At 36.7% G+C, this 26,923-nt stretch overlaps 2 protein-coding genes across 9 annotated transcripts in view; one reads left to right on the top strand and one right to left on the bottom strand.

Annotated features, from left to right (window-relative positions):
• Positions 1-26,923, bottom strand: part of Cd47 (CD47 molecule) — an 812,520-nt gene that overhangs the window by 436,279 nt on the left and 349,318 nt on the right. The gene's annotated exons all lie outside the window — the stretch shown is intronic.
• Positions 1-26,923, top strand: part of Bbx (BBX high mobility group box domain containing) — a 231,707-nt gene that overhangs the window by 160,442 nt on the left and 44,342 nt on the right. Inside the window, exons 6-10 of the mRNA XM_051191598.1 lie at positions 796-991; positions 5,025-5,092; positions 15,119-15,199; positions 18,983-19,057; positions 26,055-26,135. Coding sequence (XP_051047555.1) covers positions 796-991; positions 5,025-5,092; positions 15,119-15,199; positions 18,983-19,057; positions 26,055-26,135 — 501 coding nt within the window. The remainder of the gene's footprint in view (positions 1-795; positions 992-5,024; positions 5,093-15,118; positions 15,200-18,982; positions 19,058-26,054; positions 26,136-26,923) is intronic.

Below are 26,923 nucleotides of genomic sequence, written 5' to 3'. Positions count from 1 at the left end.
TCTTAGCAAGGTAAGTGAACCAGTGGGCAGAATCTGGTTGTTACTGGGCCTGCTGTTAACTCATGCTCTGCAATGTATACTAAAGTGCCCTTTGAAATAGGTGTTGGGGGCTGGAGAGGTCGGGACTGGGGTTCAATTGCCAGTATCCATATGGAAGCTCACAATCATATCTAACTCCCCTCTTACAGCCTCCATAGGCACCAGGCACGCAAGTGGTATAAAAACATATTTGTAGGCAAAATATATTTGATGATGATGAAGTTTAATACTCATACACACACACACACACACACACACACACACACACACACAATTTTTAAAGCTTTAAGAGAAGAAATAGTTGCTGTGCTGTGCACTGTTGACAATAACCTGTAGCGTAGCTGGTACTGTGCTGTCTGTTAAGCGCACAGAGGACTCTGCTCTGTGCTTAGTGACTGCAGCCTGATGTGGAAGGGCCGGAGTTTTATCCCTGCCTTTTATGCCCTCAGAACCTTTGACTCTTTCTAATAAAAAAGCCTCCTCTGCCCCCCTAGAGTCAGGCAACTTTTTTAGAACAGGAACAACAAAAAGAGTGGAATGTCCAAAATGTCTGGTCTCTGTATTCTCACCCCACAAGTTAGATAAGTCTGCCCTGGCTCTAGATCTCTGTGTGGCAGTGTCATCATCTGTAAGGAAGGTCACTGAAGTCATGGAATATGGTTTTCTTGGTCATAGTCTGAATGAGGGAAAAGGTGTGAATGCTGTTGAACTTTTTGGTCTGGATGTTAATTAATCCTGCTGTTTGCTTGTTTATAGTATAAAGATGCCTTTATGAAGGCCAATCCTGGCTACAGATGGTGCCCTACTACAAACAAGCCTGTAAAATCGCCAACACCCACTGTCAACCCACGGAAGAAACTTTGGGCCTTCCCCTCCGACTCTTCAAGGGACTTGCCAACCCCCAAGAAGGCAAAGACGGAAGAAATTCCTCAGCTTAATTTTGGAATGGCTGGTGAGTTTACACAGTTTACACCTGTTTTTTAAGGACAGCACAATTGTTTTTAAACAAATTATACAAATTTGAGGAGAGAATTTTTGAGCAGTGTGAAGCACTGGCAATTATCGAGCATATCATGAAGTATTAGGGCACGGTATACACAGAATTACATGTAACTGAACACGTGGGGCCATAGTATACCCAGAATGTACATGTAACTGAAGACATGGGGCCAAGTTGTAAATACCATGAGATCCTCATATTGGCAGTATGGAACTGTCAACAGCAATTTAGAGCTTGTCGGGCGCATAGGGGATTTTATATTAACGAAACAGGTCCCCCCTTCATACACACACCTCTCCCGTACTATTAAGCAGAGTGAGCTGGAGTTATGGGTATTTAAAAAGCCACATTTACATAGATTGTTTGAGTATCTGATACACCAAGGGGAAGCATATGAACAAAGCCATCCAAATCTGAGATACAACAATGGATGTGTCTTAAAGAGAATCTCCTCCTTCCCCCTCTTCCCATCCCCATTAATGTTTGCCCCAAGAAAACTTAAAATTCCAGATGGTGCCATTTGCTATTTTATTCTTTGGGTAGTAAGGAATGCTAATGCATTTATGACCATGAAATAAAACATTTATATTCTTTCCCAGAATGGCTAGATCTTCCCTCCTATTCAGTGTAATTGAAAGAGGATTTTGCCTGGAAGAAATTGTGAGGTTAAATAAGGCAAAAGCAGGGAGGTTCATGCTGAGCTTGAGTCCCTATACCACATTACAAGAAAATATTTTATAATGTTTATAACATAGGAAGGTTATTAATAGGATGCAGTTGAGCCACACTGTGATAGTAAATTCTCTTAAATGGTCAGTAGCTTACATAAGCCTGTGTAGTTCAATGTTGGGTTTATAATATGAAAAGTGTGTGTGATATTGTATGAATGCCAGAAAAATAAAAAAACGTATGGCAGTATCTTTGGGAAACAAAGTCTTCAGGTGATTGTTGAGTGCAGTGTCTATAGTGTAATTTCAGAACGGCTCCCAGAAAAACCAAAACAGATCTTTTCCTGTGTTATCTGTCACGTTGTACAGTTTTAGCTTCAGCCTACTTGTTTTGGTCTTTGTAAACTGTCTGGACTTTCAAGATTGTGGTGTCTTAAGGAGCATTATAGAAGATATATATACAAGTAAAGTTGAAATACTTTTTGACTGTCATGTAGCATCTACTGCTATTCTCTTAATTCTAGGTTATTGTGTCTAGATATTTTTAATACAATTGTTCATCACAAAACAAGCAATAATTGTATGTAAATTATTGAAAGTATTAAATAATCTTTTAGTAATGATGTTTCTGACATTAATGAATCTACCTTTCACTTACAAAGTAGAAGTTGAAACTAGACTTAAAAAGAAATACATAGGTCAGCTTTCAATCTGAGCAAGTGGGAGCTCATTCTAACAGCTGGGGAAATAGCATAGGACCGAACCAGGCCACCTGAACTTGGGTCTCAGTTAGGAGGCCTGAGGAGTCTATGGGACCTCTGGCAGTGGAACCAGTATTTATCCCTAGTGCACAAAAGGACTTTGGAAGCCCATTCCCCATGAAGGGATACTCTCTCAGCCTAGATACATGGGGAAAGCCTAGGTCCTACCCCAAATGATGTGATAGACTTTTATGATCCCCTATTGGAGGCCTCATGTTCCCTGGGGAGTGGATCGGGGTGGGTGGGTGCCATGGGAGGACACGAAGGAGAGAGGGAGAGGGAACTTGGATTGATTGGTATGTAAAATAAGATTGTTTGTAATTTAAATAAAAATTTATTAAAAAAATAAAAAAGAAAGAAATGATAACAAAAAGAAGGAATACATAGATCAGATTTTAAAAACCGTATTCTTTGGAGCAAAAGACAAAAAAGAGCATTTACGGTCAGTAATAATGCCCTGTATCATGTGTTGGAACTTCATGGCCAGAGCTTGCTCACTGCTTTGATATTCTTAGTTATGTCTCTTTTCAACAAGATGAAAGTGAACCAAATTACCTTTGATTAAAACCTGGTGCTTAGCTATCTGAACATAGGGAATACAAAAGCAGTTTTATAGGTCAGTTTAACACAGAATCTGTTTTTTATTCTTGTTTATTTTTCGGTAGTCTTTGGCACTCCACATTTTGCAATTAAGAATAGCCCAACTTAGTCAAATACATGATTTCCACAGAAGGAGAAATATGTAGAATTTCATATACTTACTACAAAGCTTCAATAAAGGCAAAGTGTTCTATTTATGTGAATGTATTTTTGATAGTTTTATATAGTGTTATGTAAGTGATAGGAAAATGATAATTTCTTGGCTTATCCTTTAGGATGAATAGCAAACTTCTTACAAAGTCACATTTGGTATATAACTTGAATTGTCATGTAATCGTATTCTTATTTTACTTTGTAATTTGAACTGCACATTTTTATCTCTTGAATGCTATCACTCAGCCCTGGTTCCTAGGATGCCAGCTGCAACGTGTTTCATTCTCAAGCATCCTAAATGCTTACTTTGTGCTAAATTCATTTCTCCTCTTGACTTTTGCTTTTAAATAAGTGTAAGTATATCAGGCACAATACTTCTCAAACTTAAGGTTTAAATTGAAAGCAGACACCTAAAATCACCGCAGGGCTTTGTCTCATCAAGTTAGCCAGTGTTTGTGTTTTCTATGTGTGTGTGTCCTCCTGCATGGCTGCCTACCAGTGCTGGCCTTTCTTAACTCACCATCATTTGATGACATATTTTTCTCTATGATTACCTCATAGCCTCCTTATCTTTTTTTTTTTTCTTTCCCCTCTTCCTCCTTCTCACCCCCCCCCTCTCTCTCTCTCTCTCTCTCGTGTGTGTGTGTGTGTGTGTGTGTGTGTGTGTGTGTGTGGGTGTGTGTGGGTGTCTACCTCAGAACCTTTTTCTCAATTAAAAAAAAAATAAAATTGTATACAAGATGTGGTCAAATTGTTTCATGAATTCTCAAGGCAGTCAGTGAGTAAAGTTCTACTTCAGGGCATACTCTTAAACAGAAATGGCTTCAGGCAGCCTTATGGTATCCTCATCCTAAAGGATACCATACATGCTGTGAGACCTGTGCCCACCAGAGACGCACTGTCTGCTCTTTCATTGATGCTTTAAATTGTAACATGTGACACAGCCTTAAAGAATAAAGGTTTCTGATAAAAATGTAACCTGGAGCAGAGTTCTGCCACTTTACTGTTTCATCTTTCTGCACCATTTACTGTTGAAAGAATTAAAGAAAAAGATGTTGGCTAACGAAAATGCATGAATTTTAAACCTTGGAGCTGTTCCAGCAAGAGCCTGATTAAGCTGATGATCTATAATGTCTAAAACATATATATTATTTTAAATGTATTTTGAAAGTGTTAAAGAGATTATTTTCAAAAAGCCCACTAGAATTTGGAAGCCATTGTGAAATCTCTCTGTCCTGTGTTCCCTGATAGCCTAACTTTTGTTTGTTTTGTTTTGTTTTGTTTTGACCAAACCTGATTCCTGCAGGCAGAAATAACAATTTGAGATTAACAATCTAAAACGTCTCAGAAGTATGAATACACTTTAGTTTTAAAAAAAATCCCATATAAACACCCCAGTCTTGGGAGAAAGAAGGTTTGGGAGATGATTCATATGATAACTGCTGTAACTAAAGTGTTGTGCTGGAATGGTAGAAGAGCAGTAGTATTTAAAAGATTTAAAAGGCCAAGTGTGGTGGTTCATGCCTATTATCCCTGCACTCAAAGGCTAAGGCAGGGAGATCATGATTCTAGTACAGCCTGTGCTTCATAGTAAGACACTTTTAAGAAAAAAAGCAAAATACAGAAAAGAAAGGGTGCTCCTTAAATTATATGCATTAGCACACATGTATCAGATTATATAAAGAAAGAATTTTGGAATTTTTTCATAAAATTTATGTGGTTAATTTGGATTTCTGCCTTTATGATCCTTTTTCATTCTATGTGCTTTATGTTCCTGAGTTGATTTTTGTTTTTGATCTTTAGATCCTACTCAGATGGGAGGCCTGAGCATGTTGCTGTTAGCTGGAGAACATGCTCTTGGAACCCCAGAGGTAAGCCAAGCCTTAGTCCTTTCTCATTGTTCTTCATGCTCATCCTGGTGTTTCAGCTCAGAGACAACAGCATTCTGTTCACCTTGTTGCTGCAGTTCACTATTTACAGCTCATTGAGAAGCTTTACCTGTATATCTAATGTGATGAGGGTAGCAGAAGTGGTTAGTGTACATGAGCCAAAAGGACAGAAACAAAACTCCACTGCAAAATCTGTAGTTGTTTGAACTTGGTAAAAAATTCAGTACAGTCCATTGATTGTCATTTGTTGTATCCATGTTATGGGTGTGTAGATTGCATCCTAAAATAAATTCACCCTGTTCAACACATTTTGTGTTTGTATCATGTTCTCATTTAAACTTGCTAGTGGGAAGCCAACAGTAAAAATATGAAACTGTCTGTCTCTCTGGTATCTGAGTAATTCCAAACTCCTGTGTGAACATCTGGAATGACAGCATTGCAAAACTGTTTCATCCTTTAAAATAGAAAAAGAAAAGGACTCAGGACCCTCATGACCATGTTTCTGTGATATAGTTATTGGTCTGCTTTTGCTAAACAATTTTTAGACCTGATTCCGCTGTGGCAGTTAAACACACATAATTTGCATTTGTGGCATCTACTATTTTCTAGACCCACTTAACAGAGATCAGTTGAATTAACCTGCAAGTCATGTTATTTGCCAAATTCAGGGTCTCCATTCAAACCAACACAGCTGTTTGGAACAAAACAGCAAGTGCTATCAATATTCCCATGGAAAATGAATCCAGCACCATACCTGTCCTTAATATTAGTTATTACTGCTATAGAAGCATACTGTAAACATTATAAGTCATTTTTATTTCTTTTTTTTTCATATTCGTGCTTTTAGTCTTTTAGTTCAATTTTATTTCGCATCTGTGCTGTTTACTGTTGTTTTAAACTTTGAATAGACCATATAGATTACAGTTAAAAATCTGTTCAACTATACAGGCTATTTATACTATGGTACTGTTGTTATTTATAGTTTATATGTGGGATACAGACTGGCTGAGTATATATTAAATTTAACAGATTTGTTTCTTTTCATCTTAATGTAGCAAAAATATTAATTTGTGTACAAATATTATGTTGTACAAATCTTCCACTGAAAAACACATGCATGTGACTCTGTGCTTTTGCAGCTCATTATTGAGCATGTTTCTAGCTCCTAGCAGAAGCGCTGTTGGGCATCATTTCCATTCCTAATATACAGGATGATGATCTAAGAACAAAGCGCACTGTCTGCAGCATTGAATCTAAATCTTCCAAAGGTGGATGTGAACACAGGCAGCCTTTCGGCAATCTTACTCTTGACTGTTGAAAAAGTCAGCATCCCCTCTCCTCACCCATTCAATTATATTTTATTCCCAACTTTTAACATTCTTTCACCACTTCAGAACAAATATAAGCAAATGATCTTTGTAGATCTTTGAAATTAATTTTCTACTTTGCTTGAAGTTTTACTTCTTAGGCTCTTTTTAATAAGTTCTGTGTCCTTTAAAAGACATAGTATTTTGAGACATGTAGTGTAAGCACTGCAGTGGAGAACCTTTTTGCCCTAATGAAGTAGAAGAATTTCAAGAACTCTCCACATAAAGAAGCAAACAGTGCAGAAGCAGGTACCTGTAACAGTAGTTACATCCTTAGGAATCTGTCTTTCTGTTCTTGTTCCCTCCCCTTGTCTCGAGATATTCAGGTCATTACTAAAAACAATACAACAGAAAAAACTTAAGTAAATATTACCATCAGAGGGCTTACTTTTAGAGATCAATAGACTTTAGTTAGATTGTTACCTCTCCATTTTTTATGGCAAATATGTAGACTTGATAAATACAACTTCTATATAGACATATTATCATAAGAGAAGCACAGTAAATATGTATTCAGGTTTTCCTATGAAAATTAAAATTTAGAACAATACAGAAATTTCTTTTTTCTTCGTCTTCTTCCCCAATACAGGGTTTCTCTGTATTGTTTTGGAACCTGTCCTGGAACTAGCTTTGTATACCAGGCCGGCCTCAAACTCACAAATATCCTCCTGCCTCTGCCTCCCCAGTGCTGGGATTAAAGGCATGCACCACCAAAACCCAGCAGAAATTTCATATTTTTATTTTGGAATAATTACTATGAAATCTATTTATACTATTTTGTTTGGCTAATCAAAGTGACATTTTACAAAAATTATACCACCAAAAGGTAGTTGTAGAGGATGGGGGCTTTCTTTTTCACTGGCCTGAGATTTCTCCATATTTAAAGAGTTGTAAAGAGATGCTTTTTTGAGTGTGCAATTTAATATAGGAACTAGATTTCCTTAAATAATACAGGTATTTTCTTTACTGTAACTGAAATGATAGATTCTGCTGAAAAGCTTCTATGGACCATTACAGTGTCATGGATCTGCTTGTGTGTACCCTTGCAGTTATAGAGAGTTCAGTTTCTTGAGATGTCATTGGGCAAAGTATACTGATGTTTGCATTTGTTTTCCTTACTTCCAAGATTCAGTGTGCCATAATAGATCTATGGTATTACTGGTTGGGCATATTTATATACTGCTATTTCTGAGCCAAGCAGGAATTTTTGCTCTTGGTTGTAGTGAATCCCTAGCAAATTGAAAGGGTGAATATTGTTTCATAAATCTGATGTTTTATATTTCACATAAATAGTAGTCTTCATGCCAACATTACATGTACATACTTGAACTATTTGAGACAAAATTTTCATAATAGTATTTATTCTATAGAATTTACTGGAGAAAAAAAATGATAAAATCAACAAGACAAAGACAAAAGAATGAGTCCTAGCTCAAAACACAGCACACCTGTCTCTACTGCATGCTTGTAGGAGACCAACTAGGTCTCATTAGTAAATGATCTCATCATAATAGAAGAAATGAAATTATATCATATGACATTGTGGCAAATTATTTAAGTGAGAAGTCAAATCAAGTTGCTTGACCAATAGCATAGAAATACCCTCTTCAGCTGTAGAAGTGAACCAGTCTAAATGAAACACGCAGAGATTTAAGTGAATTCATTGCTAACTTTAAAGGAACAGGAAATAAAAAAGGCAAAAGAAATGAAAGTAATATTCTTTTCATCATATTCTCAGTGGAAGAGGTAGTTAGAGAGTTAAGCAGTTAATACAGTATCAGTGAGTTATTGGAAGATAAAAATACAAGTAAAGTGAAATATTTGATCTAGAAGTATTAAAATTAATCTTCAAGATAGAGTTTTCCATTATTTGTGCTAGTCTAAAAAATTGTAAAAATAAAAGCAGGAGTATTATGATTCAGAGATTATGTGGAAAGAACAATTATTCAGTGCAAAATGTGTAAAGAAGTTGTATCAATCTTGGCAAGGACATTTGCTGTTGTAACCAAGTGAGCAACAGAGTCATCTTGGCTAGAACAGAAGGTCTATTCAAGTTTAATAACCAAAGCCAGAATTAGCAATGTATGAGATTTATTTTAGTCTTTGTATGTCTAGTTTTTGAATGCTTGGTTCTTTGGTGGAACAATGAGATATGACAGCATATCTTTGGTCTAGCCACTCTTTGCCTTGCCTTCCATCCTATCCAGAGAAGCAAATAATAATGCCTGCATCCTGTAACTCTTTAGGCTACTTTAAAGACTAATTAAATAAAACCTGTAAGGCTTTTTTTTTCTCCCTGAAAATTCTTGTAAATGTAGAGGATCATCACCATAAGTTATTGTAGGCATTTCATATTTAATTCAAAAGCTTAAATTATATCTGTTACTGCTGCAGGCTACAGTGTGCTTTGCCCACCAGCATGCAAGCATCCATCATGCACACATGCATTGATACCTTGGAAGAATTTACAATTGTAATTTATTCTCTTCACCATCACTAGGTGATAGAGAAAAGAGGACTAAATTTAAATTAGCTAATCTAGGTTAGAAGAGGAGCTAGCAGGAAGGCACACCCCTTCAGGGGCCTATTTGGTGAGGCTGTACTGCAGGAAAAATGGCATTAGTGAACATAAGCATGTGCCATTGTTTTGAATGTTTAGTGAGATGAAGAGTATTCGTGGAATTTCTTTGATGTGTAAGGCACATCAGGGACCGGACCATATACAAACACCTGCCCTTTCTGCAGCTGATACCTCTTAAGGCCCAAGTTTTTAAAGAAAGCTAATCCTTCACATGAACTTTTGACTTCATGGAGAATCCTCTTGCTTTTCATTTTTCAACCAACAACCTATATGTTTATATAAGAAGAAATGAATGTCTGATGGAAGTTTAAAAATTATATACTTTGTGTGGGACGAGGTGACCGAGTGGTTAAGGCAATGGACTGCTAAAAATTATATACTTTATTTCTTGAAACAATATTAATCTTTCACCTCCCTCAAAATGTAGATGATTTCTTGAGCCAAACAATTTTTCTCTCCCTAATTCTTAAGATACTTGCTGTCACCATTGTATATGTATTATTAAACTTAATTGTGGTTAGCTTTATTGTTAGCTAATGATAACAGTTTCATTTTCTTCTTTTTTCTTATTTTTTCATTTGCTAAGTTATTAAATGGACTTTAAGAAATCGAGGATGAGGAATAACAAGATTTTAACTGAATACTACAGAGTAGCTAGCCATTACAGCAAACTTTCATTCAATACTACTTCCTTTCAAAGTGTGGCTCTTAAACTCCTTGGTTAAGAACAGCACCTCCTAAGCAACTGTGGGAGTTAAGTTTTGTCTACTTTATGAATAAACACTAAACTATCGATCGAGTGAGGTTGAGTAACTACCCATGATAGTCTAGCAGCAGTGGCAGAACTTAGCTGGTACTGCAGCAGGACTAGACAGTTTTTGTGTAGCACCCAATAGACTTTGTGATTCAATTCCACCCACCCAGCCTCTACTCTGGCCACTTCTCTTAGGTCCTGTGTTACCCATACTAGAGCTAGCAGCTGCTGCATGACAAGTTGTTTTGAGACTTCTTTAAGCTAGACACACAACTAAGCCCTTCACATTGGTTAACTCATTTTGTCCTCCCAAGAATCCTAAGATGTCAGTTTCTTGTTGCCATAGAATGAGGAAGTCATAATACTAGGTTTTAAATGCACCCAGTTTTCATTAAATGAAGAGATATGCAAACTCCATTCTATCCCCATTTTAAAACACTGAATGTTGATTTAGATAAAATTGAAAGCTTTAACTTTATTTCTGATATCAATGGAATAGAAAAAAAAAAATTCTTTTCTACCTTAGCAGTACAACTTGAGTTAATTTGATATGTGCCTGTCTTAGACTAGTATGCTTGACTAGTCCAGGAGACTTAAACCCATTAAATTCTATTACCTTGATTCATCTCCTGGTCCTTACCTATCGTAACTTTTATTCTCTTTTTGCAGGTTTATAGCTTCTAAATACACTTTGTTAGGACATGTGTGTGTTTAAATTCTATGACGAAATGGAAGTAGGTGCCCACAGGGTTTTTTTTTTTTTCTTCCTCCTCTTCTTTACATATCTCTCCCCCCCCCCTTATGTTACTTTGTAGACAGTACTGCTGCCCATCTTGCCAAGGAGCACAGCTTCTCCCATCAGTAGTGGGGCTCTGTAAATGTAGTTCTTTGTTGGTCTAAACAATAAAATCCTGGAGTCAGAAACAGAGGAATATTCTGAGAGATGTCCCTCAATGTGGGACTACAATAGGGACCAAAGCCCAGGTAGTGAGGTCTTTTTTCCTAATCTGTGCTGGGAGGCATAGATGCTTCAAAATGGCAAGAAGACAGAGTAGCTTCCCACTTGATCAAATGAGGAAATAGAGGCAGAAAGATGTAGTCCTTTATTGTGGTTTTATAAGGATCTGGATAAACAATTAGGCCGAACAGATGTTTATTCAGGGAGAAATAACTCACAACATAGACAGGTGAACACGAGCAGGTTCCTGGTCCCAAGGATGCCTCCAGAAGTGCTCCTCTCCCCTTGCTGCAAGCAAGAGAGCATTCCCCTGCTGCTCGTCAGACCTAGTTCCACAGGTCACTTCCGCCCCTGGCTCCACCCCCCAAGGGGCGTGGTCAGTGCCACAGAAGGAGACAAAGTGAATATCCCACTACAGTCCTTTGTCTCAGTTTTATAAATTGGATGGAGTTTTTAGTGCTCTTGTATGAATGAGTTCGGCTACACCGACTGTGATAATAGGAAAACTTTATTTGTAGGGTGGAGACTGGATTCTGGTGGTCTGGATGCCTTGAATGAAACTAGGGTCTCCCCCATCCTGATCCCTTTTTTTATCAAGTCCTAGGAAGCACAAGACCCTCAGATCAGTTGACTGTGCTTCCCATGGTAGTCTAGTACTAGTGTTATATACCAGTGTCAGATAGACATTCAGACACACTCCTCTTATCTCATAGAATGTACTCCCTGCCCCCATCAAGGCTTCCTCCTCCTCACTTTTTCTCTCTCAGTTTAACTTACCATAAAGATACAGGTGTGGCCTGACCCTTCTGCTGATGCCCTGATGTCCTTCCAGACAATTACTGAGGACTGGCAAGTGTTATCTCTGACTTAATTGAGGCCCCACGTCTCTGCAGCTTTATTTCTCCTACCTTCTAATCGGTCTTCTGCCTCCAGTCACTCCCAGCCAAGGTTGTCCTATATGCCTCTGACGCAATTATCTAAATGCAAATATTTGATCATGCTATTCCTCCAACTAAAACCCTTGGCTAACCCTCTATTTCCTCCAGTATAATTCTCAACAACAGAATTACAGTTTTTGTGAACCTGATTCATTTCCCACTATACTTCTATGGCATCTTGTTCTTTACCTACACTGGAAAAGTCATCATTTCCCAAAAACACAGCAAAGATTTACCTCCGTACATTCTTACCTGCCATGACTTTGTCATTCTCACTCTTCTCTGATAGAAATTCTGCCTTTCTTTCCAAGTATACCTCAGGTATTACTTTACCTACCTCCACCCACACAATAAGAGATTTCCCTTTGTGCACCAAATGTCCTGTTAATATGCTTTCACTGTATAGTTCTGCAATGTAGCTGTCCCCTTCACTTGAATTGTGAACAGACTAAGGATCTGGCATATTCCCTTAGTCATCATTTTAATCCCAAAGTTAGACTGGATAGAAGTGGCATTTAAACTTTCTAATGGCATCCCCACAGCTGGTACCTAGTGTCTATTGAACAAGCGAATGAGAACTAAGTATTTGAACTGACAAGAGAAGGAATGTGTGGTTGATCTACAATGTACTCTTGCTGTGTATTCACCATAGTGTCAAGCAGTGTGCAGCTCTGTCTTTGTGCTTTGCAAAGTAGGAGTGGCCCTTAATAATACTTAGGTTCCTAAGTCAGTAGTCATAACTGGCTCAATCATGGCTGTACCTGTGATTTCTCACTATATGATTTGATCCTGTGGAAAAAAATGTGAACTTGTTTTGTCATTATTCTTAACTATACCCATTATTTACCTTCCTTTGTTATTGAGAATCCTAGCTAAGTCAAAGTGGGGAGCAATTGAGTATGAGAAGATTTGAATGTGCAGTTGAGCAGAAATCCCTGTAGCTATTTTCATTTTTGGGTACAGAGCAACACCTAGTGGTTTTATGTGTTATTTCAGAGACTTTCTAGAAATGGGATGGCTTATTTTCCTTTTTTTGTTTAATTACAGCTTCTTTTCTCTTCAATAATTTATAAGGCTATATGCTTAGGAATAAGTGTTGATCCATAAAAATCATTCTCCAATTGACAAAAATAATTAACTTTAATATCTTACATAACATTTACACATTTCATAAGGTTGGGACTGTAATAGGAGCCTTTTATAAGAAATTCACTTTCCCTTTCATAAGTATACAATTTTCTAGTTATACAATATGTGCATTTCCCATTATCATAGGCTCATTAATGTATTTTGAAATCTTTAGACATAAGTGCCTAACATGTATCACAGCCAATTTTACTTTGCTTTTAAGATATTCATCCTTACCTTGGTGACATGGAATCATAGTTACAAATGTAAATTACTACTTTGAATATATACATTCTGATGAAATTTTAATGGGCAATTTACCCTACCTTAATTTGTTCTAGATAAACATTTACATCACCTCTTTAGTTTTCCTTAAAACTGCATCATCTCACTGCCTTGCTTATTGAGAATTACATCTAATCAAAGGAAGAATTTGGGGAAAGCTCTTCCTCTGTCTTCTATGCTTCTGGCATTGTTTGCTGTTACAACTCTTCCTTCCATTTTTATCTCTCTGCTAGATTTCTGTCATTTGCTTCTCTTCTGCTTCAATTAGGGTCAAGTAACCAAGTCAGTAAGTACATGGTTTGGTAGTATCCCAGTCCCCAGACTCTTAATTTTGTGCAGTTTCCATTATACTTTATTGACTATACTAATTCACAAATACCTACATTTTGAGAAAGGACATGGTCCACTGGAGTAAAATTCAGGTTTGGTGGTTCTAACGGTGCTATTTTAGCCACTGGTGATCTTTTGTTGTACTTTCTGCAAGGTCACTCACAAGAGAATAGAGTTAGTCAACAATATTCATTATACATATACTCTGCCTGCTTCATGCTTAACACAAACACACATATGTGTAGACTTCTTTCTTGTGCCTTGTCAGACATGCCTTGATAATGTCTTATCTGTGAGCCTTCCACTCAACTAGTGTTATTAAAATTGATCATCTTAAAAATTCATAAAGAAAATTGTTTAACTTTTAAACTTCGTGATTTGACATGATTTTACAGCTAAATAATCTTTTATGTTTTATGGGAGGATGTTAGAGAGAAAGAAAAAAAATATAAAGTTGAGTGGGTAGAAGGATGTGGGAGGAGTTGGGATTGGGAGAAACAATCAAATATATGAAAATTTATTTAAAATTATACTTACAATTTAATTTTATATTGTTAATATGAACTGTAAGCCTCCTCAAAGAGTTACTACCTCTTCTACCTCATGGAATCTGAAGAATACATGTAGTGACATTATAGCAATGGGCTGCATGTATGATTGCATCCCATAAAACCATATTGCCTACTGATGTTATAGCTATATATTCTTTGTGATGTCACACAAGTCTCAGAACCAGTCCCTTTGTTAAATTGAGCCACATCCCATGGCCTTACTTTGTTTGGTTGTTTTTAACCTTTTTGTCCCCCTAAACAGGATCTCATTAAGTTTCCAGGCTGTCTTGAAATAATTAATAAAAACAACAGAAGAAAATAAGAGAATGTTAAATGTTCATGGGCATAACATCTCATGCAAAAACATTTCTTTAGGTAGACCCTAATCTTAAGATTAGGGTTCATGCTATAAATATGTGAAAATCCTGGAAAATAAGAATTTAACTTTAGTTTTATTTCCCCAGAATTATCCTGTTAGACCTAATTTGTGTTCTTGGGTAGTTGTGTGACAGGAAATGTTGAGGCAACATAGTACAGGGAAGTAGGTGTTCTCTGGATTTGTGACAGAAAGCCAGCAATAAAATGTTAATCTTTATACACTTTCTGAAAGTATCATGCTATCTATCCACTATCTCTGTCATTAGTTTGCACTTGAGTGGTCACTTTCATAGAACTTTGTAGTTTATTAGTTTTTCATTGTTGCTGTGATGAAATATCATGAGCAAAAGCAACTTACAGAAAAAGTTTATTTTGGCTGACAGTTCCAGATGGCTAGCATTCATAGTGGCAGGAAGGCATGACATGCCAGCAGGAAGCTAGCTGATAATAACTTTGTCTGCACACAGGAAAAAGAGAGTAAGCAGGAAGTTGGGCAAGTCTATAAACCCTCACCTGCCCTCTAGAAGTTTCTATAACCTTCCCAAACTGCACTGCTGATTGGGGCCCTAGTGTTCAGATACATAAGCCTGCGTGGATGTTTCTCCTTCCGCCTGCACTCAGCAATTACATTTTTGTTGGTGTTGCCTCAGTTATTAGATCATGAAGTTGGCAACGCTTTAGGTGACATTTGTCTGTCTTCTGTTGTCATGATGCTCAAGCTATCTCTCTGTCTTTCAGGCATCCACTGGGCCTTGCAGGCCTGATATTTCAGAATCACCTGAGTTTCGTCAAAAGTCACCATTGTTTCAATTTGCTGAGGTAAGGCTTACATCTTACACTTACTTATTCAAGGAGTCATATGTAAAGCCAGTTTAAACTTATGCTAATGATAAGCAAGTGAAAACAGCCAAGAACTCAACTCAGCTTAATTCATTATAATTTGGAACATATAATCAAAGTTTGTAAAAGATATGGAACTCCAGAGCTTTTTGTTTGATTGGTTTTTAGACAGGCTGATGTCAAACTTAGGATCCAACCTCAATTTGCCAACTGCAGGGATTACAGACACTCACTCACTGCTTTGTGGTGTCCTAAAGATTTTAATTGAGAAATAAATACAATAGAAGCTTGTTAAATCATACTAGTTATTATTATCATTATACTAGAATTAGTATTAAATTACATTTGATCAATAAATACAAAGACTGAATAAACTTAAAACTGTTTCCTATGCATTGTTTTTGTTTGTTTGGTTTTTTTACCTATACATTTTGTTTTGTATTTTAAATGCATCTGTTTATTTTACATTCCAGCCACAGCCTCATCTTCCTTCCTCCCTGAGTCTCTCTCCTCTATTTCCCTCTCCCACCCCGCAATTCCCTCCTCTTCCATCTCTATCTAGGAAAAGGCAGGTCTCCTATGAGGATCAATAAAACACAGCATATCGAGTTGCAGTAAGACTAAGCACCTCCCATGTATTAAAGTTGGGCAAGGTGACCCAGTATGAAAGTAGGGTCCCAAAAGCGATTAAAAGAGTGGGAGACAGCCCCTGTTCCCACTGTTAGGAGTCCCATAAGAGGACCAAGGTATACAGCTGTAATATACATGCAGAGTACCTAGATCAGTTTCATGCAGGCTCCCTGGTGGGTGGTTCAGTTTTTAGAGCCCCTGTGAGTCCAGGTTGATTGTGTGAGCCTCCCCATGGTGTCCTTGACCCCTCTGGTTCCTACACGCCACTCTCCTCCTTTTCCACAAGATCCCCAAACTCTGCCTAATGTTTGGCTATGTATGTGTCTCTGCATCTGCCTCCATCAGTTGCTGGATGACGCCTCTCTGATGACAGTTGGGTCAGGCACCAACGTGGTCACAGGAGACAGCCATTTTAGCTTCATATAGTAGCATAAAGTTTGCCATTGCCAGTATCTTACATTATAGGACAGAACTGTTAGCTTGATGTCAGTGTCAAAAACAGAGATTAAAACTCTTTCTGAAATGCCTCAGTTAATCCTAACACTCGATAATGAACTCTTTATCTTCTTCTCTCCCCCACCCCAACCTTTAAGTCACCTGTTCCTTCTTTAATCATTTAGATTATCTTTCATTTTCCCTGTCCTACCACAGTTTGGTACAGGACAACCATAGTTTTCAGATGTCTCTTTGTTTGCATTGGTACCTCCTGTCCTTTGAGAATATTTAACAATATTCCTAGCTGCTTTGCTTATATTACCAGAATGTTATATATTTGTTCGTGGTATATTTCTGTCTCTGAAGGCTGTAATGAGTTTGGGTTGTTTTGAATATTAACTTCTGCAAGGACTAAATATAATGGAGAATTCATGCTCTGGTCCCTGTCCCTTTTCAACAGTTAGAGATATGCTGGTTGAGGTTAGACCCAGTTCCAAGCAGATATGCGTAGTGAGTGATCCTTGAAGCCTTAAGGACAGAATGAACTCTGGAAAGTTTTATTTGAAATTTTGTACTTATCACAGTATGTACATGTGGAGGCCACTATAACATATGTAAGTTTCCAAAGCAATCTGTGACAACATTGCCTTTATTTGAAAGATCCTGACATTTCTTTGGGAGACCCTATTTGTATCACTAACTGAAATCCTACTTTATGTCAACATTTACTTGTAAGGTACCCTTTTGTTTAGAACTCATTAGGTGCTTTTCAAATAAACTAGATGAGTTTCAATACTGGTTCTATTTGATTTACTATCTGATTTAATTCTTGATGAAATATATTATGGGTTAAGTTTTCCTTTTATGTGAATTGTTCATTTTTTTCTTAGTTTTTATGGATGACTAGTAGGAATGAGAAGTATTGTAGTAAGTAAATACTACTAGCTTCCTGATTCCCCAAACTGAGGAAAATCCCTGCAGCTTGGTGTTTGTAGATTATCACACTTGCACAAAGTGTTACCTGGGACTAAGAGAATTGGTGGCAGATCCAAGAAAAGTTACTCAATTTCAGCCTAGAATGTCTTCAAATCACTTGTTTTAATTTTATCCTTTTATGATGGTTTGTTTCTGTCTAGTTGGTATTTACTTTTAAATAGCTTATCTAATTCAAAAGATGTGGTAGCTTTCAATTTTTCCAAGTGGTTTCAGTAATAAACAGTATGAATAGTCAGGCAGCCTTTATATTAATCCCGTTTTTCCCTGGTATATCACCTTTGATTCTGGTGCTGCCATATGACCATAATGTTTGCTAACTTTACTGAGTCACTTTTTATGTTTGAAGAATTGGTTTCAGAGAGTATTTACTACTTAATAAGTACTCTATGATGATTGAACATGATCTACCTTTTTCTTTTCGGGGTACTACCAATGGGCTGGAATGATAATACCCAGAGCTCCTGCTCACTTCCTTTCTACTATGTAACTGACCTTTACCCACTCTGGAAAAAAATTAATAACTGAATTGCAGTTAAAAAATTCTTTCAAGTATTCTATTCCAGCCCTCAGAGCAGTTTGAAGGGTATCACTGTTATTACAGTGGAAACAAAACAACATATGGTATTGCAGAATCATATATGCACTGTTAGACACTGAAGTTTAGTTTCGTGAGAGGCTGCAGGTGTCAAAACAGAGGGAAATGGGGGCTGGGGAATAGCTCAGTGGGTAAAATGCCTGCCATATAAGCATGAGAACTAAGCTTGACTGCTCACCAACTATAGGGAGACATGGACAGGAAAATCCAATGGGGTTTGCTAACCAGCCAGTCTCCATGAAGCAGTAAATTTCAGGTTCAGTTGTAGACATTTTAAAAAATATTGTGAAGGAGAGTGATTGAGGAAAAACCAACATCAACCTTTGTGTTTGTCCACACAAAGAGAAGGAAATATTTTCGATTTGGACAGTTGTGTCCTGGTCTATGCCAGAGAATACATTTTTAGACTCATTTGCTTCTCATAATAATTCTATAAAATAGGCACTATCATCATTAATATACAATTGAAATAAGATTAGTCCTGGGAAGTTTAAATGAGTTTGTATACCTGCTAAGTAGAGATACATTAAAACCCAGGTACCCAGATCCCCACTTCCCCGTGCTCTTCCCAGACAATTTGAGAGATGCCTCTATACAAAAGGCAGCTTGGAGGTTGTAAGGAAGCGTATGGCTATATCTGCTTACAGCTTTGAGCTTTTAATAATATGTTTTCCTGCTTTGGGGAGAAGAGGGTTTCAAGATGGTTCTCTGTATAGGCCTGGATGTTCTGGAACTTACTCTGTAGACCAAGCTGGCCTCAAACTCAGAGATCCTCCTGCCTTTACCTCCTTAGTACTGGGATTAAAAGTGTGTACCACCATGACTGCCTTTAATACTATGTTTTTAAAAATTCTTTGAAATATATCTGATTCTGTTTAGTGCAGCTTGATACACTGAATATACGTATAAGGTTTATCCTTCTAAGTGAGCCAGACTCTTTTTGTTCTTTACAGTTATTGTCTTCCTTGGACTTTTTATACAGATCTTTGAAGAAAGATTTAGAATAGCGACTCACTTCTAAATCCACATGGAAATACTTGGCAGAGTCTACTAGTGTGGTGTAGTAAAGTATCCCCAAACATTAAATATGTCTTGGTTCCTTTTAGATATCTTCAAGGACATCCCAACCTGATGGTCCTTCAAAACAATGTCAAGCATCAGCTTTGTTTCAGTTTGCAGAGGTAAATCCTTCATTTCTTCATGCCTATTAGGTTCAGAAATCATGTTCATCATAGTAAATGCTGAAAAGGAATCCTAAAAATTTATGTTGCACTTTAGGCATGCCTCTTCCATTATTAGAATAATATACAGAGTATTTATGGACTTTGTTGTCATTGGCATGATCATAGTCAACTCAGCTCTAGGTTTCATAACCATTTTATAAGCATTCATTAGAGTTCATTCACACCAGGCACTTACTAGAGATTCATTTACTTCATTTTACATTCTTAATTTACTTCAATTAAAAAAAATCAACAGCAACAACAACAAAACCTGCTGTCAACATGAATGCCATAGGATTCCAGTTAAGTGTTTCCAGTAGTAAAATTAAATGCGGTAATTGATGAATAACTTTCTCACAGCAAATACGGTATTGAATATGATCTGTTAAATTGTCACTATGTAGCTTTCCACCAGATGTAGCTGCAGCCAGTATTTTATTAGAATCTAATCCTTGGTTCTGCTCAGGTCAGTTTTTGTATGATCTCCAATTTTATCAGCTTGTCATCCAGATAGCATGCACCAAACAGTATTTCTTGGTCGGTGCGCTTGTATTGCTTCAACCATGTGCTCATCCCTAGAGAGCTCCATAACACATAGTAAGATGGACACAGATCATGAAAAAAACATTCTGCCTGCTTTCAAGTCCTTGTACTTTTCATTCCAAGAAAACACATATCAGAATCTAAGTAATGTTTTATAGAATCAAAAGAAACTGACAGGCAAGACTGTTCTGTTTAATATTGATGTATTGAATCACTGATTCATTTGAGTAAGGAGGCTGTTTAAAAGAAATGTAAAATGATATCCTTTTGGCAAGGGAAAACGTAGCGTTTCACTTTGAAAATTAGAAAAAAATTACATTTGACTCTTATATTAAGAAAAAAAGTTTCTTCATCTTGGGACACTTCTGAGACTCAGAGCACCAGCTGGCCTGCTTATTTCAGACCATTCTGCTATAGTAGTTGCTTTAGTTGCTGAAGACTATTATATAAAACTAATAACAAATGCAAAATGTTTCATGAAGAATAATTTGCTTGACAAGTCTGAGCACATTAATATTTCATTATAAGTTTCCATTCTGATAAGCAGACTGTTTTCATTGTCTGGGGGAAATAGTTTTATTTAATATCATTTTCTCATTCTTTTTGTTACTGATAACCTTTTACTTCAGCTAAATATTTTTCTGAAGTTAAAAAGAATGTTGGTGTGTCGACTGAATTTATTTAATGTTGACATCTAAGCCATTCCCATCATCTGAAGCATTTCATACAAGATAGAATTTATTTGCTGTATATTCTGCCTAATTAAAATCTTTACCCTGTAGCATGAATTAGAAGGGTATGGTGGCTCATCTTTGATATACCTGAGATATTTATATATTCATTACAAAAGGATTCAACTTAATATGAAATATCAGTATGAGATGTATGTATGTATGTATGCATGCATGTATGTACGTAGTGTTCTGCCTGCACGTGGCCCTGCAGGCCAAAAGATGGCACCAGATCTCATTACAGGTGATTGTGAACCACCAAGTGGTTGCTAGGAATTGAATTCAGGACCTCTGGAAGAGCTGTCAGTGCTCTTAATCATTGAGCCATCTCTGCAGCCCCCAGTGTGGAATATCATAACCAAATGTCTATGCCTAACAGCATAATTAAGTGGTGCTTAAAAGATAACATCATCAGATTCATTAGAAGCCCCCAAAACCTGGGTCAGTGTTGAAGGGCTGCTGTCCTGTGATTCTGCAGAATGAGATCAGTGACTCTCCTAGAGGAAGTAATTTGTGCTCAGTGCACTCCCCCATCAAATGACTAAATTTGGTTCTTGCCTCTCAGTTGTACTGTTTTTCCCCCATAGGGACAAAAAAGTTAATAGACCATCTTCAGGGAAGCATCCTTAGAGGTCACACTGCTGCTTAGCAGCATTCATCCCCAAAGTCTTCTGGTTGACATAAAGCATCCGTGGGATTTGAGGAAGCTTAAGATTGTTAATTTGAAAATTTAGCAGGAGCTGTTTCAGGGGATTGTAGTATAAGTCATGCATGATAGATAGCCCAGCCTGGATAATGTGAACAAACTTGTGCTATACCCAAATATCTGATGCAGTCTTCTTTCCTCTTCAAGCCCCAGGAACCGATCTTCTTATATTTTGCATAAGATGGTAATATAAGCCGTTTTAATTTCTGAATAGATTAAAAGTGTAACAGTATGTGCTACATCTGCTTTACGCAAGAGAAGTCTGCTTATCTAGAGATTCATAACTTGTCTAGTCCTTCTCCTTATGATAGATGAGAACTTAAGTTTCAGTCCAGATTTTTACCATCTGACCATATTGACAAAAGTTAACCAAATGAACTAATAAAAGTTGTTTGCTGAGATCTATGATAAACATTATACACCCCCCCACACACACACACTATACTATATATAATATAGTAGAAATAGAATAGCTTGTAATCACTGTGATTATATACCCCTTGTTTTTATAACTATTTCACAAAATAACATCTTTTATTCTCCTAATTATTTCACAGCAAAGGTTTTCACATTTTAAAATAAGTCATTGCTTCCCCATAAGACTTGTTCAAATACAGAGAGATTCCTAGACTCTACTCTTAGAACTTCTGAGTAACAGACTGAGAAATTGCATCTGCTGGAAGATCTTTTTCGGGAACCATACCTTAAGGCTACTGTTCTCCTGTTGCTGCTGATTTGTAATATATTATTGTTATTGTTAGTGAACTTTTTCATACCCATTGTTCTCGTGAGGGAAGGGGAGAAACAGAGTGTTTGATTGAAAATTACCATGAATACCTCCATCTATTTTCTGAGGAGTTCTCAGGCCTATTATTACCTACTTAAGAAGGGAGTCAGTGTTAATGTATTTAGGAAACATTTAACTCTGTAAAAGTGTTTACTTCTGAAATATTTATAAGATAGACACATGAAGTATTCCTAGAAAGTATCCTGCTAATTTCATGTATGAGTTCTTCAGAGGCAATTGAATATGTGTTCTCTTAGAAAATGAAGTATAATCATTAAAGAAACACACTTGTTAAAGTCTTTGACCATTTTTTGAAAATGGTTTTTTGTTTCTCTCTCTCTCTCTCTCTCTCTCTCTCTCTCTCTCTCTCTCTCTCTCTCTCTCTCTCTTTTAAGTCCTGGATTTTTGCATTGGAAGCTAAGGAGGACTTGTCTTCCCCCTTTTCCTTTGTAACTAAGTCCTATCATCTTAAAGCCCATTGAAATTAATCTTGATGGAACCATGGCACTTAATTTTTTAATAGGTTGCTAAGTGTTTATATTAAAGAACAAAGGTAATATTCCTGCTTTATAAGATCTAGAAAGAAATGTGGTGTAAAGATTGCCTGCCCTGCCCCATGTCAGTCAGCCTCCTCTTCCATGTTGATACTCATATTTCATCTAGATTCATCTTAACCCATCTAATGTGCTATCACTCAGTTATTCTAAGCTCTGATGTATTCTGGTGGTCAAAATGAGTTCCCTGTCTACATTTTTGTTGTTCAAAGGTAGAGTGCCACATCACTCACTTTAGATCTGGGTCTCGAAGACTGATGGCTGAATATAATGCCAGAAGGGAGCTATTATTTTCCATTATTTAATAGGTATAAAAGCCTTGGCCAGTGCACATATTCTCTGTCTGATGTGTGGCTGGCTCTTAAACCTAGTGTATATCTCTGCATTGAAAAATAACATACTTACTAAAAAGAACACAGCTAATCTGTATGATTTAGACAAATAGATTTGGACATTAAACCTTTCCTTAGAAGGTATTTACTCTCCCAGTATAAGAATCATAATCATACAAAATTTAGGGTTTTGTCACAATAGGATATAAGCAGTAGGTACAAATTTAGAGCATTCATTTTCATCATGAAATACTTAATATTCAAAATATTGTATTCCATAAAAACACTATATATTTCACTACAGCTAATCACAAAACATACTATGTGTTGGTTTTTTGTTTGTTTTGTTTTTGAAGCGCTAATATTTAAAGTAAGCAATACCAGCTGTCCTTATATTTTGTTCCCTTTGTGTTTTTATTCATTTGTGTAGTTGTCATTCATTTTTTCCTAGACAAGAATCTAATGCCTGTCACTATCACCTAATTTGACTCATGCATCTAAAGGAAACAAAATGAGGATTAACCTCAGAGTGATTTTTCTTAGTCATTTTCTTCTTTATCTCAGATACTATTTTACCTACTTATTTACTATTATACCACCCTCTTACTAACTAACCTGTATGAATGAATACTGTTTATCTGAATTATATCATAGTCAAAGTAATAGAGTCAGCAGATTGACAAACACCATACATATTGAGGAAATAAAATTCACAACAATGAGCATAGTATACAATAATCTCTCTACTAGTAGCAATCACACATTGATGAGTAGGAAGCAGCATTTAGGTTAGTCATTGGAAAGCAGACATCGATGGTATTGTTCTTACTTAAAAGGAAACATATGTCCCTTACATTGAAAAATTTTAACAGGAATGAACAAAATGACAGATTAACATTATATGAATTACTCTTGAAATCAAAGCCATCATCACGTATGAAATTACTAAAACAAAATGTGTAACATAAAAAGGGAGTGGTTTCTACAAGAAAACTCTGATAAAAACTAGTATTTATAGGATCATTGTAGAAAGAAGCCAGCAGAGATTAGCAAGGAATGGCCTTAAAGGTCATTCTCTAGAAATTGAAGCCCTGAGAGGAGTTTGCCAACAGAGAGATTAGCATGTCAAATGCTGTAGAGAAATCTAGACAGAGGCTGAGCCACCTAAATTATATGTCCAGTCTTCTTGAAACCTCTGAAAAAATACTACCCACCCTCCACCCCACCCCTCCAAAAAAAAATTAAGTATTTTAAAAGACATGCTTAGAGGACATAGTAAATATTCCATGAAAATTGAGAAACATGAACCTCTCCCCAAATACTCACTTTTAGAAATCAGACTTTTAAGCAGCCTTGAGTATTGTAGCTGTGAATAGGTGAACATCTTCTCAGAGATTTAAAAGAAGAAAAGGAAGCTGTCCTACTGTTTAAGAAACCACCTCAAGCCTACGACTGAACAGTGCATTCACAGAGGGCAGGGAGCCCCTTAGTGTGACCTATACTGCATGACAGCCAAGTGACAGAAACTGGAACAAAAGGAACAGCAGAGGGAGCTGATGGAAGATGTGTCAATGTGGGCCTGGGTAGTGCAGCACATCCCAGCATGCTGTCTCTCGTGCAGCAAAACTGATAGTCTGCAAATTTTGAAACTATAAATTGTATCCTCAAACATTTCATCTCTAAACTGTTAATTTCATTATGTGACCAATTTTTGGAATGACATTAAAAGTGTTTATATTTGTTAGTGATCATGATAAATTGTAAGTGTTGATCGCTGTGCCATCTATTGAGATGAACTGTGGCCTCAGAACCCTGCTGGTTCCCAATATGAAATCTAATCCCTGCAGTATAATACTGGGCAAGCTTTCTTGTATTTTAAAGGCAAAATAAACGAGGTTCAGAGTCCTCTGAGGTTTATTTGATTAAGTCTGCATAGCAGAAAGTAATGAAGCCATGTCTGGCTGGCTCAGAAGCTGTGACTTCTACATTATATAACCTCGGTTCAGTGTTTGATTCCTTAAGTTACTAAGAGTCAGTGATAATAGTTTGCTTTTTTTGAGTCTAGTGATAGGCAAAAAATAAAATAAAATAAGTTCAAGTTGTCTAGAAATAGTTAAGAAGTAGTATGCATCAGTGAAAACGTGGCAGTGGAAAATATTCCAAACTTCAGAAAGAGTGAGCTCCTTAAATTATCTTCGGTAGAATCACATGTGATTGCAATGAATTTACTAAAAGTGTAACATCCAGGAGGAAAAGAATCTCATAACTTCCTCTAGCTAGACATTTTTTAAAGTAGCCTGTAACATATTAAATATGTGTTTCTACAAAGGGCTGTTACTCCATGGGTATTCTAGAGAGAACTCCCTCTACCAGTGAGCACCTGTCATGCAGTCTGTTCCTGAGTTGACATTCCTTAGAATAGTCTTTGGGACCTAGGTCACTGCAAGTTACTGGGCTGGATTTCCTCCTAAACCAAACTGAGAAAACTTTATATAGACTGAGAAAGAACTCAGAGTCATAGAAATGGAGTATGCTTAGGCCATAGCTACCTGCTCCCACGATGACTTCTCCAGGGGAAGAATGTTGTGTTCGTGCCCTTCCTTTTTTTCAACTCATACTGAGGCTAAAAATTGAAAAATGAAGTTTACATAGGAAAATAAAAGTGTGTCATTTATAATATTGCCCAGACACTACTTAGCCAAAGCATGACATGTGCTGATGCAATCCGACTAGTGTAGACATTCTTAAACCCTGTAGGTTTGAGGTCCATTAGTCTTTGAGGATAGCGTATGCACAGTCTCTAAACAGCAGTCAATGTTTTATATAAAATCCATCCCCTTCTCTAGCTCCTGCCATATTACCTACCACATAATGAGTTCTTTCTGCAGAAACCCAAATGTTTTCTTTAAAAATAATTGATTGGTAAATGCATAATAATTCTATATATCATTCTCCTTGGCCAGGTGGTGAGTTTGTTTTTAAGTAGAAATCAACATGTATATCATACTAATGTTAACATTAGAGTTGGGAATATGAAGTGTAATATTCTTGTCTATATGGCCATCAAAGCAGCACCTATTTTTGAGCAACTCAAATGGTTCTCAAAATGATCCCTCCAGATTTGATTTAGTTAAAGCAGTTTGGTAGTTAGGAGTAGTGGGAGTCCTACAAACTTAAGAAATTTTCTAAACATGTAGATAGGAAAGCAAAGATGCTGGTATCAAAATAATACTGTTAATATGAATTACCTTTTTTTGTTTTTTGTTTTTTCTTTCTTTTTTTTTTTCTTGTCTTTTTTGTAGATCTCTTCAAGCACTTCACAGTTGGGTGGTGCTGAGCCTGTGAAACGCTGTGGGAATTCTGCACTCTTTCAACTGGCAGAGGCAAGTCATAAGAAGTTAAGATCTGCAGACATAGAAATCACAAAATAATGATGATAGTATTTCTTAAACTGTAATGTCTCACCCATGACCTTAAATAAGCCATATCTAGCTTTTAGTAGTGAGAGTACTACCTTTCACATCACAATAGGGAACTCTGCTACTAAAGTCCTTACACATTGGAAAAGATTACCAAGGGATATCACAAAAACTGTTTCACAGGCAATATTTGTGATAAGACCAGTTTAGTACGTTTAAGATTAATAAAATTAAATAAGTCCACTCTAAGCTCTAAAAATAGCTTATTTCTTTTCTTCCTTTGATTTGTCTTAAACCACTTCTAAATTTCTAAAATGCACTACTTTTAGTCAGAGTGATTTCTGTGTGTGCATGAAACATTCAGATAACATATTCTAATGTCTGGTTTTAGAGTATCAATCATACATTTGATGTGACATGCTACAATAACTCCCTCGGCAAAGGAAAAAGATATGCAAAAGTTGTCATTAGTTATAGCATTTCTATTATGCTGAGACCACTCTGCCTAAAGGGAGTATTTCATGAACACCAGGGTCACCTCAATTGGTATACAAAGAGGATGATGAGAAACTGATACTGAACTTTTTCTTCTCTTTCCTTTTAGTGACTTCCCTGTGATTTTGTGAATAGAATGATTCATTTATAAATTATTGTCAATTTACTGAACTTATTTTATCATAAAAATCTGAGAATTTTAATCTTTAAGTTGCTATTTTTAAATTGGGCTTTTAAAGCCAAACCAGGTACAAATT

Source organism: Phodopus roborovskii, unplaced genomic scaffold (assembly GCF_943737965.1).
Source record: "Phodopus roborovskii unplaced genomic scaffold, PHOROB, whole genome shotgun sequence".
In the NCBI taxonomy this organism is placed as follows: Eukaryota; Metazoa; Chordata; class Mammalia; order Rodentia; family Cricetidae; genus Phodopus; species Phodopus roborovskii.
Note: the sequence above shows the minus strand (reverse complement) of the source record. Positions and strands in the feature narration are given on the sequence as shown.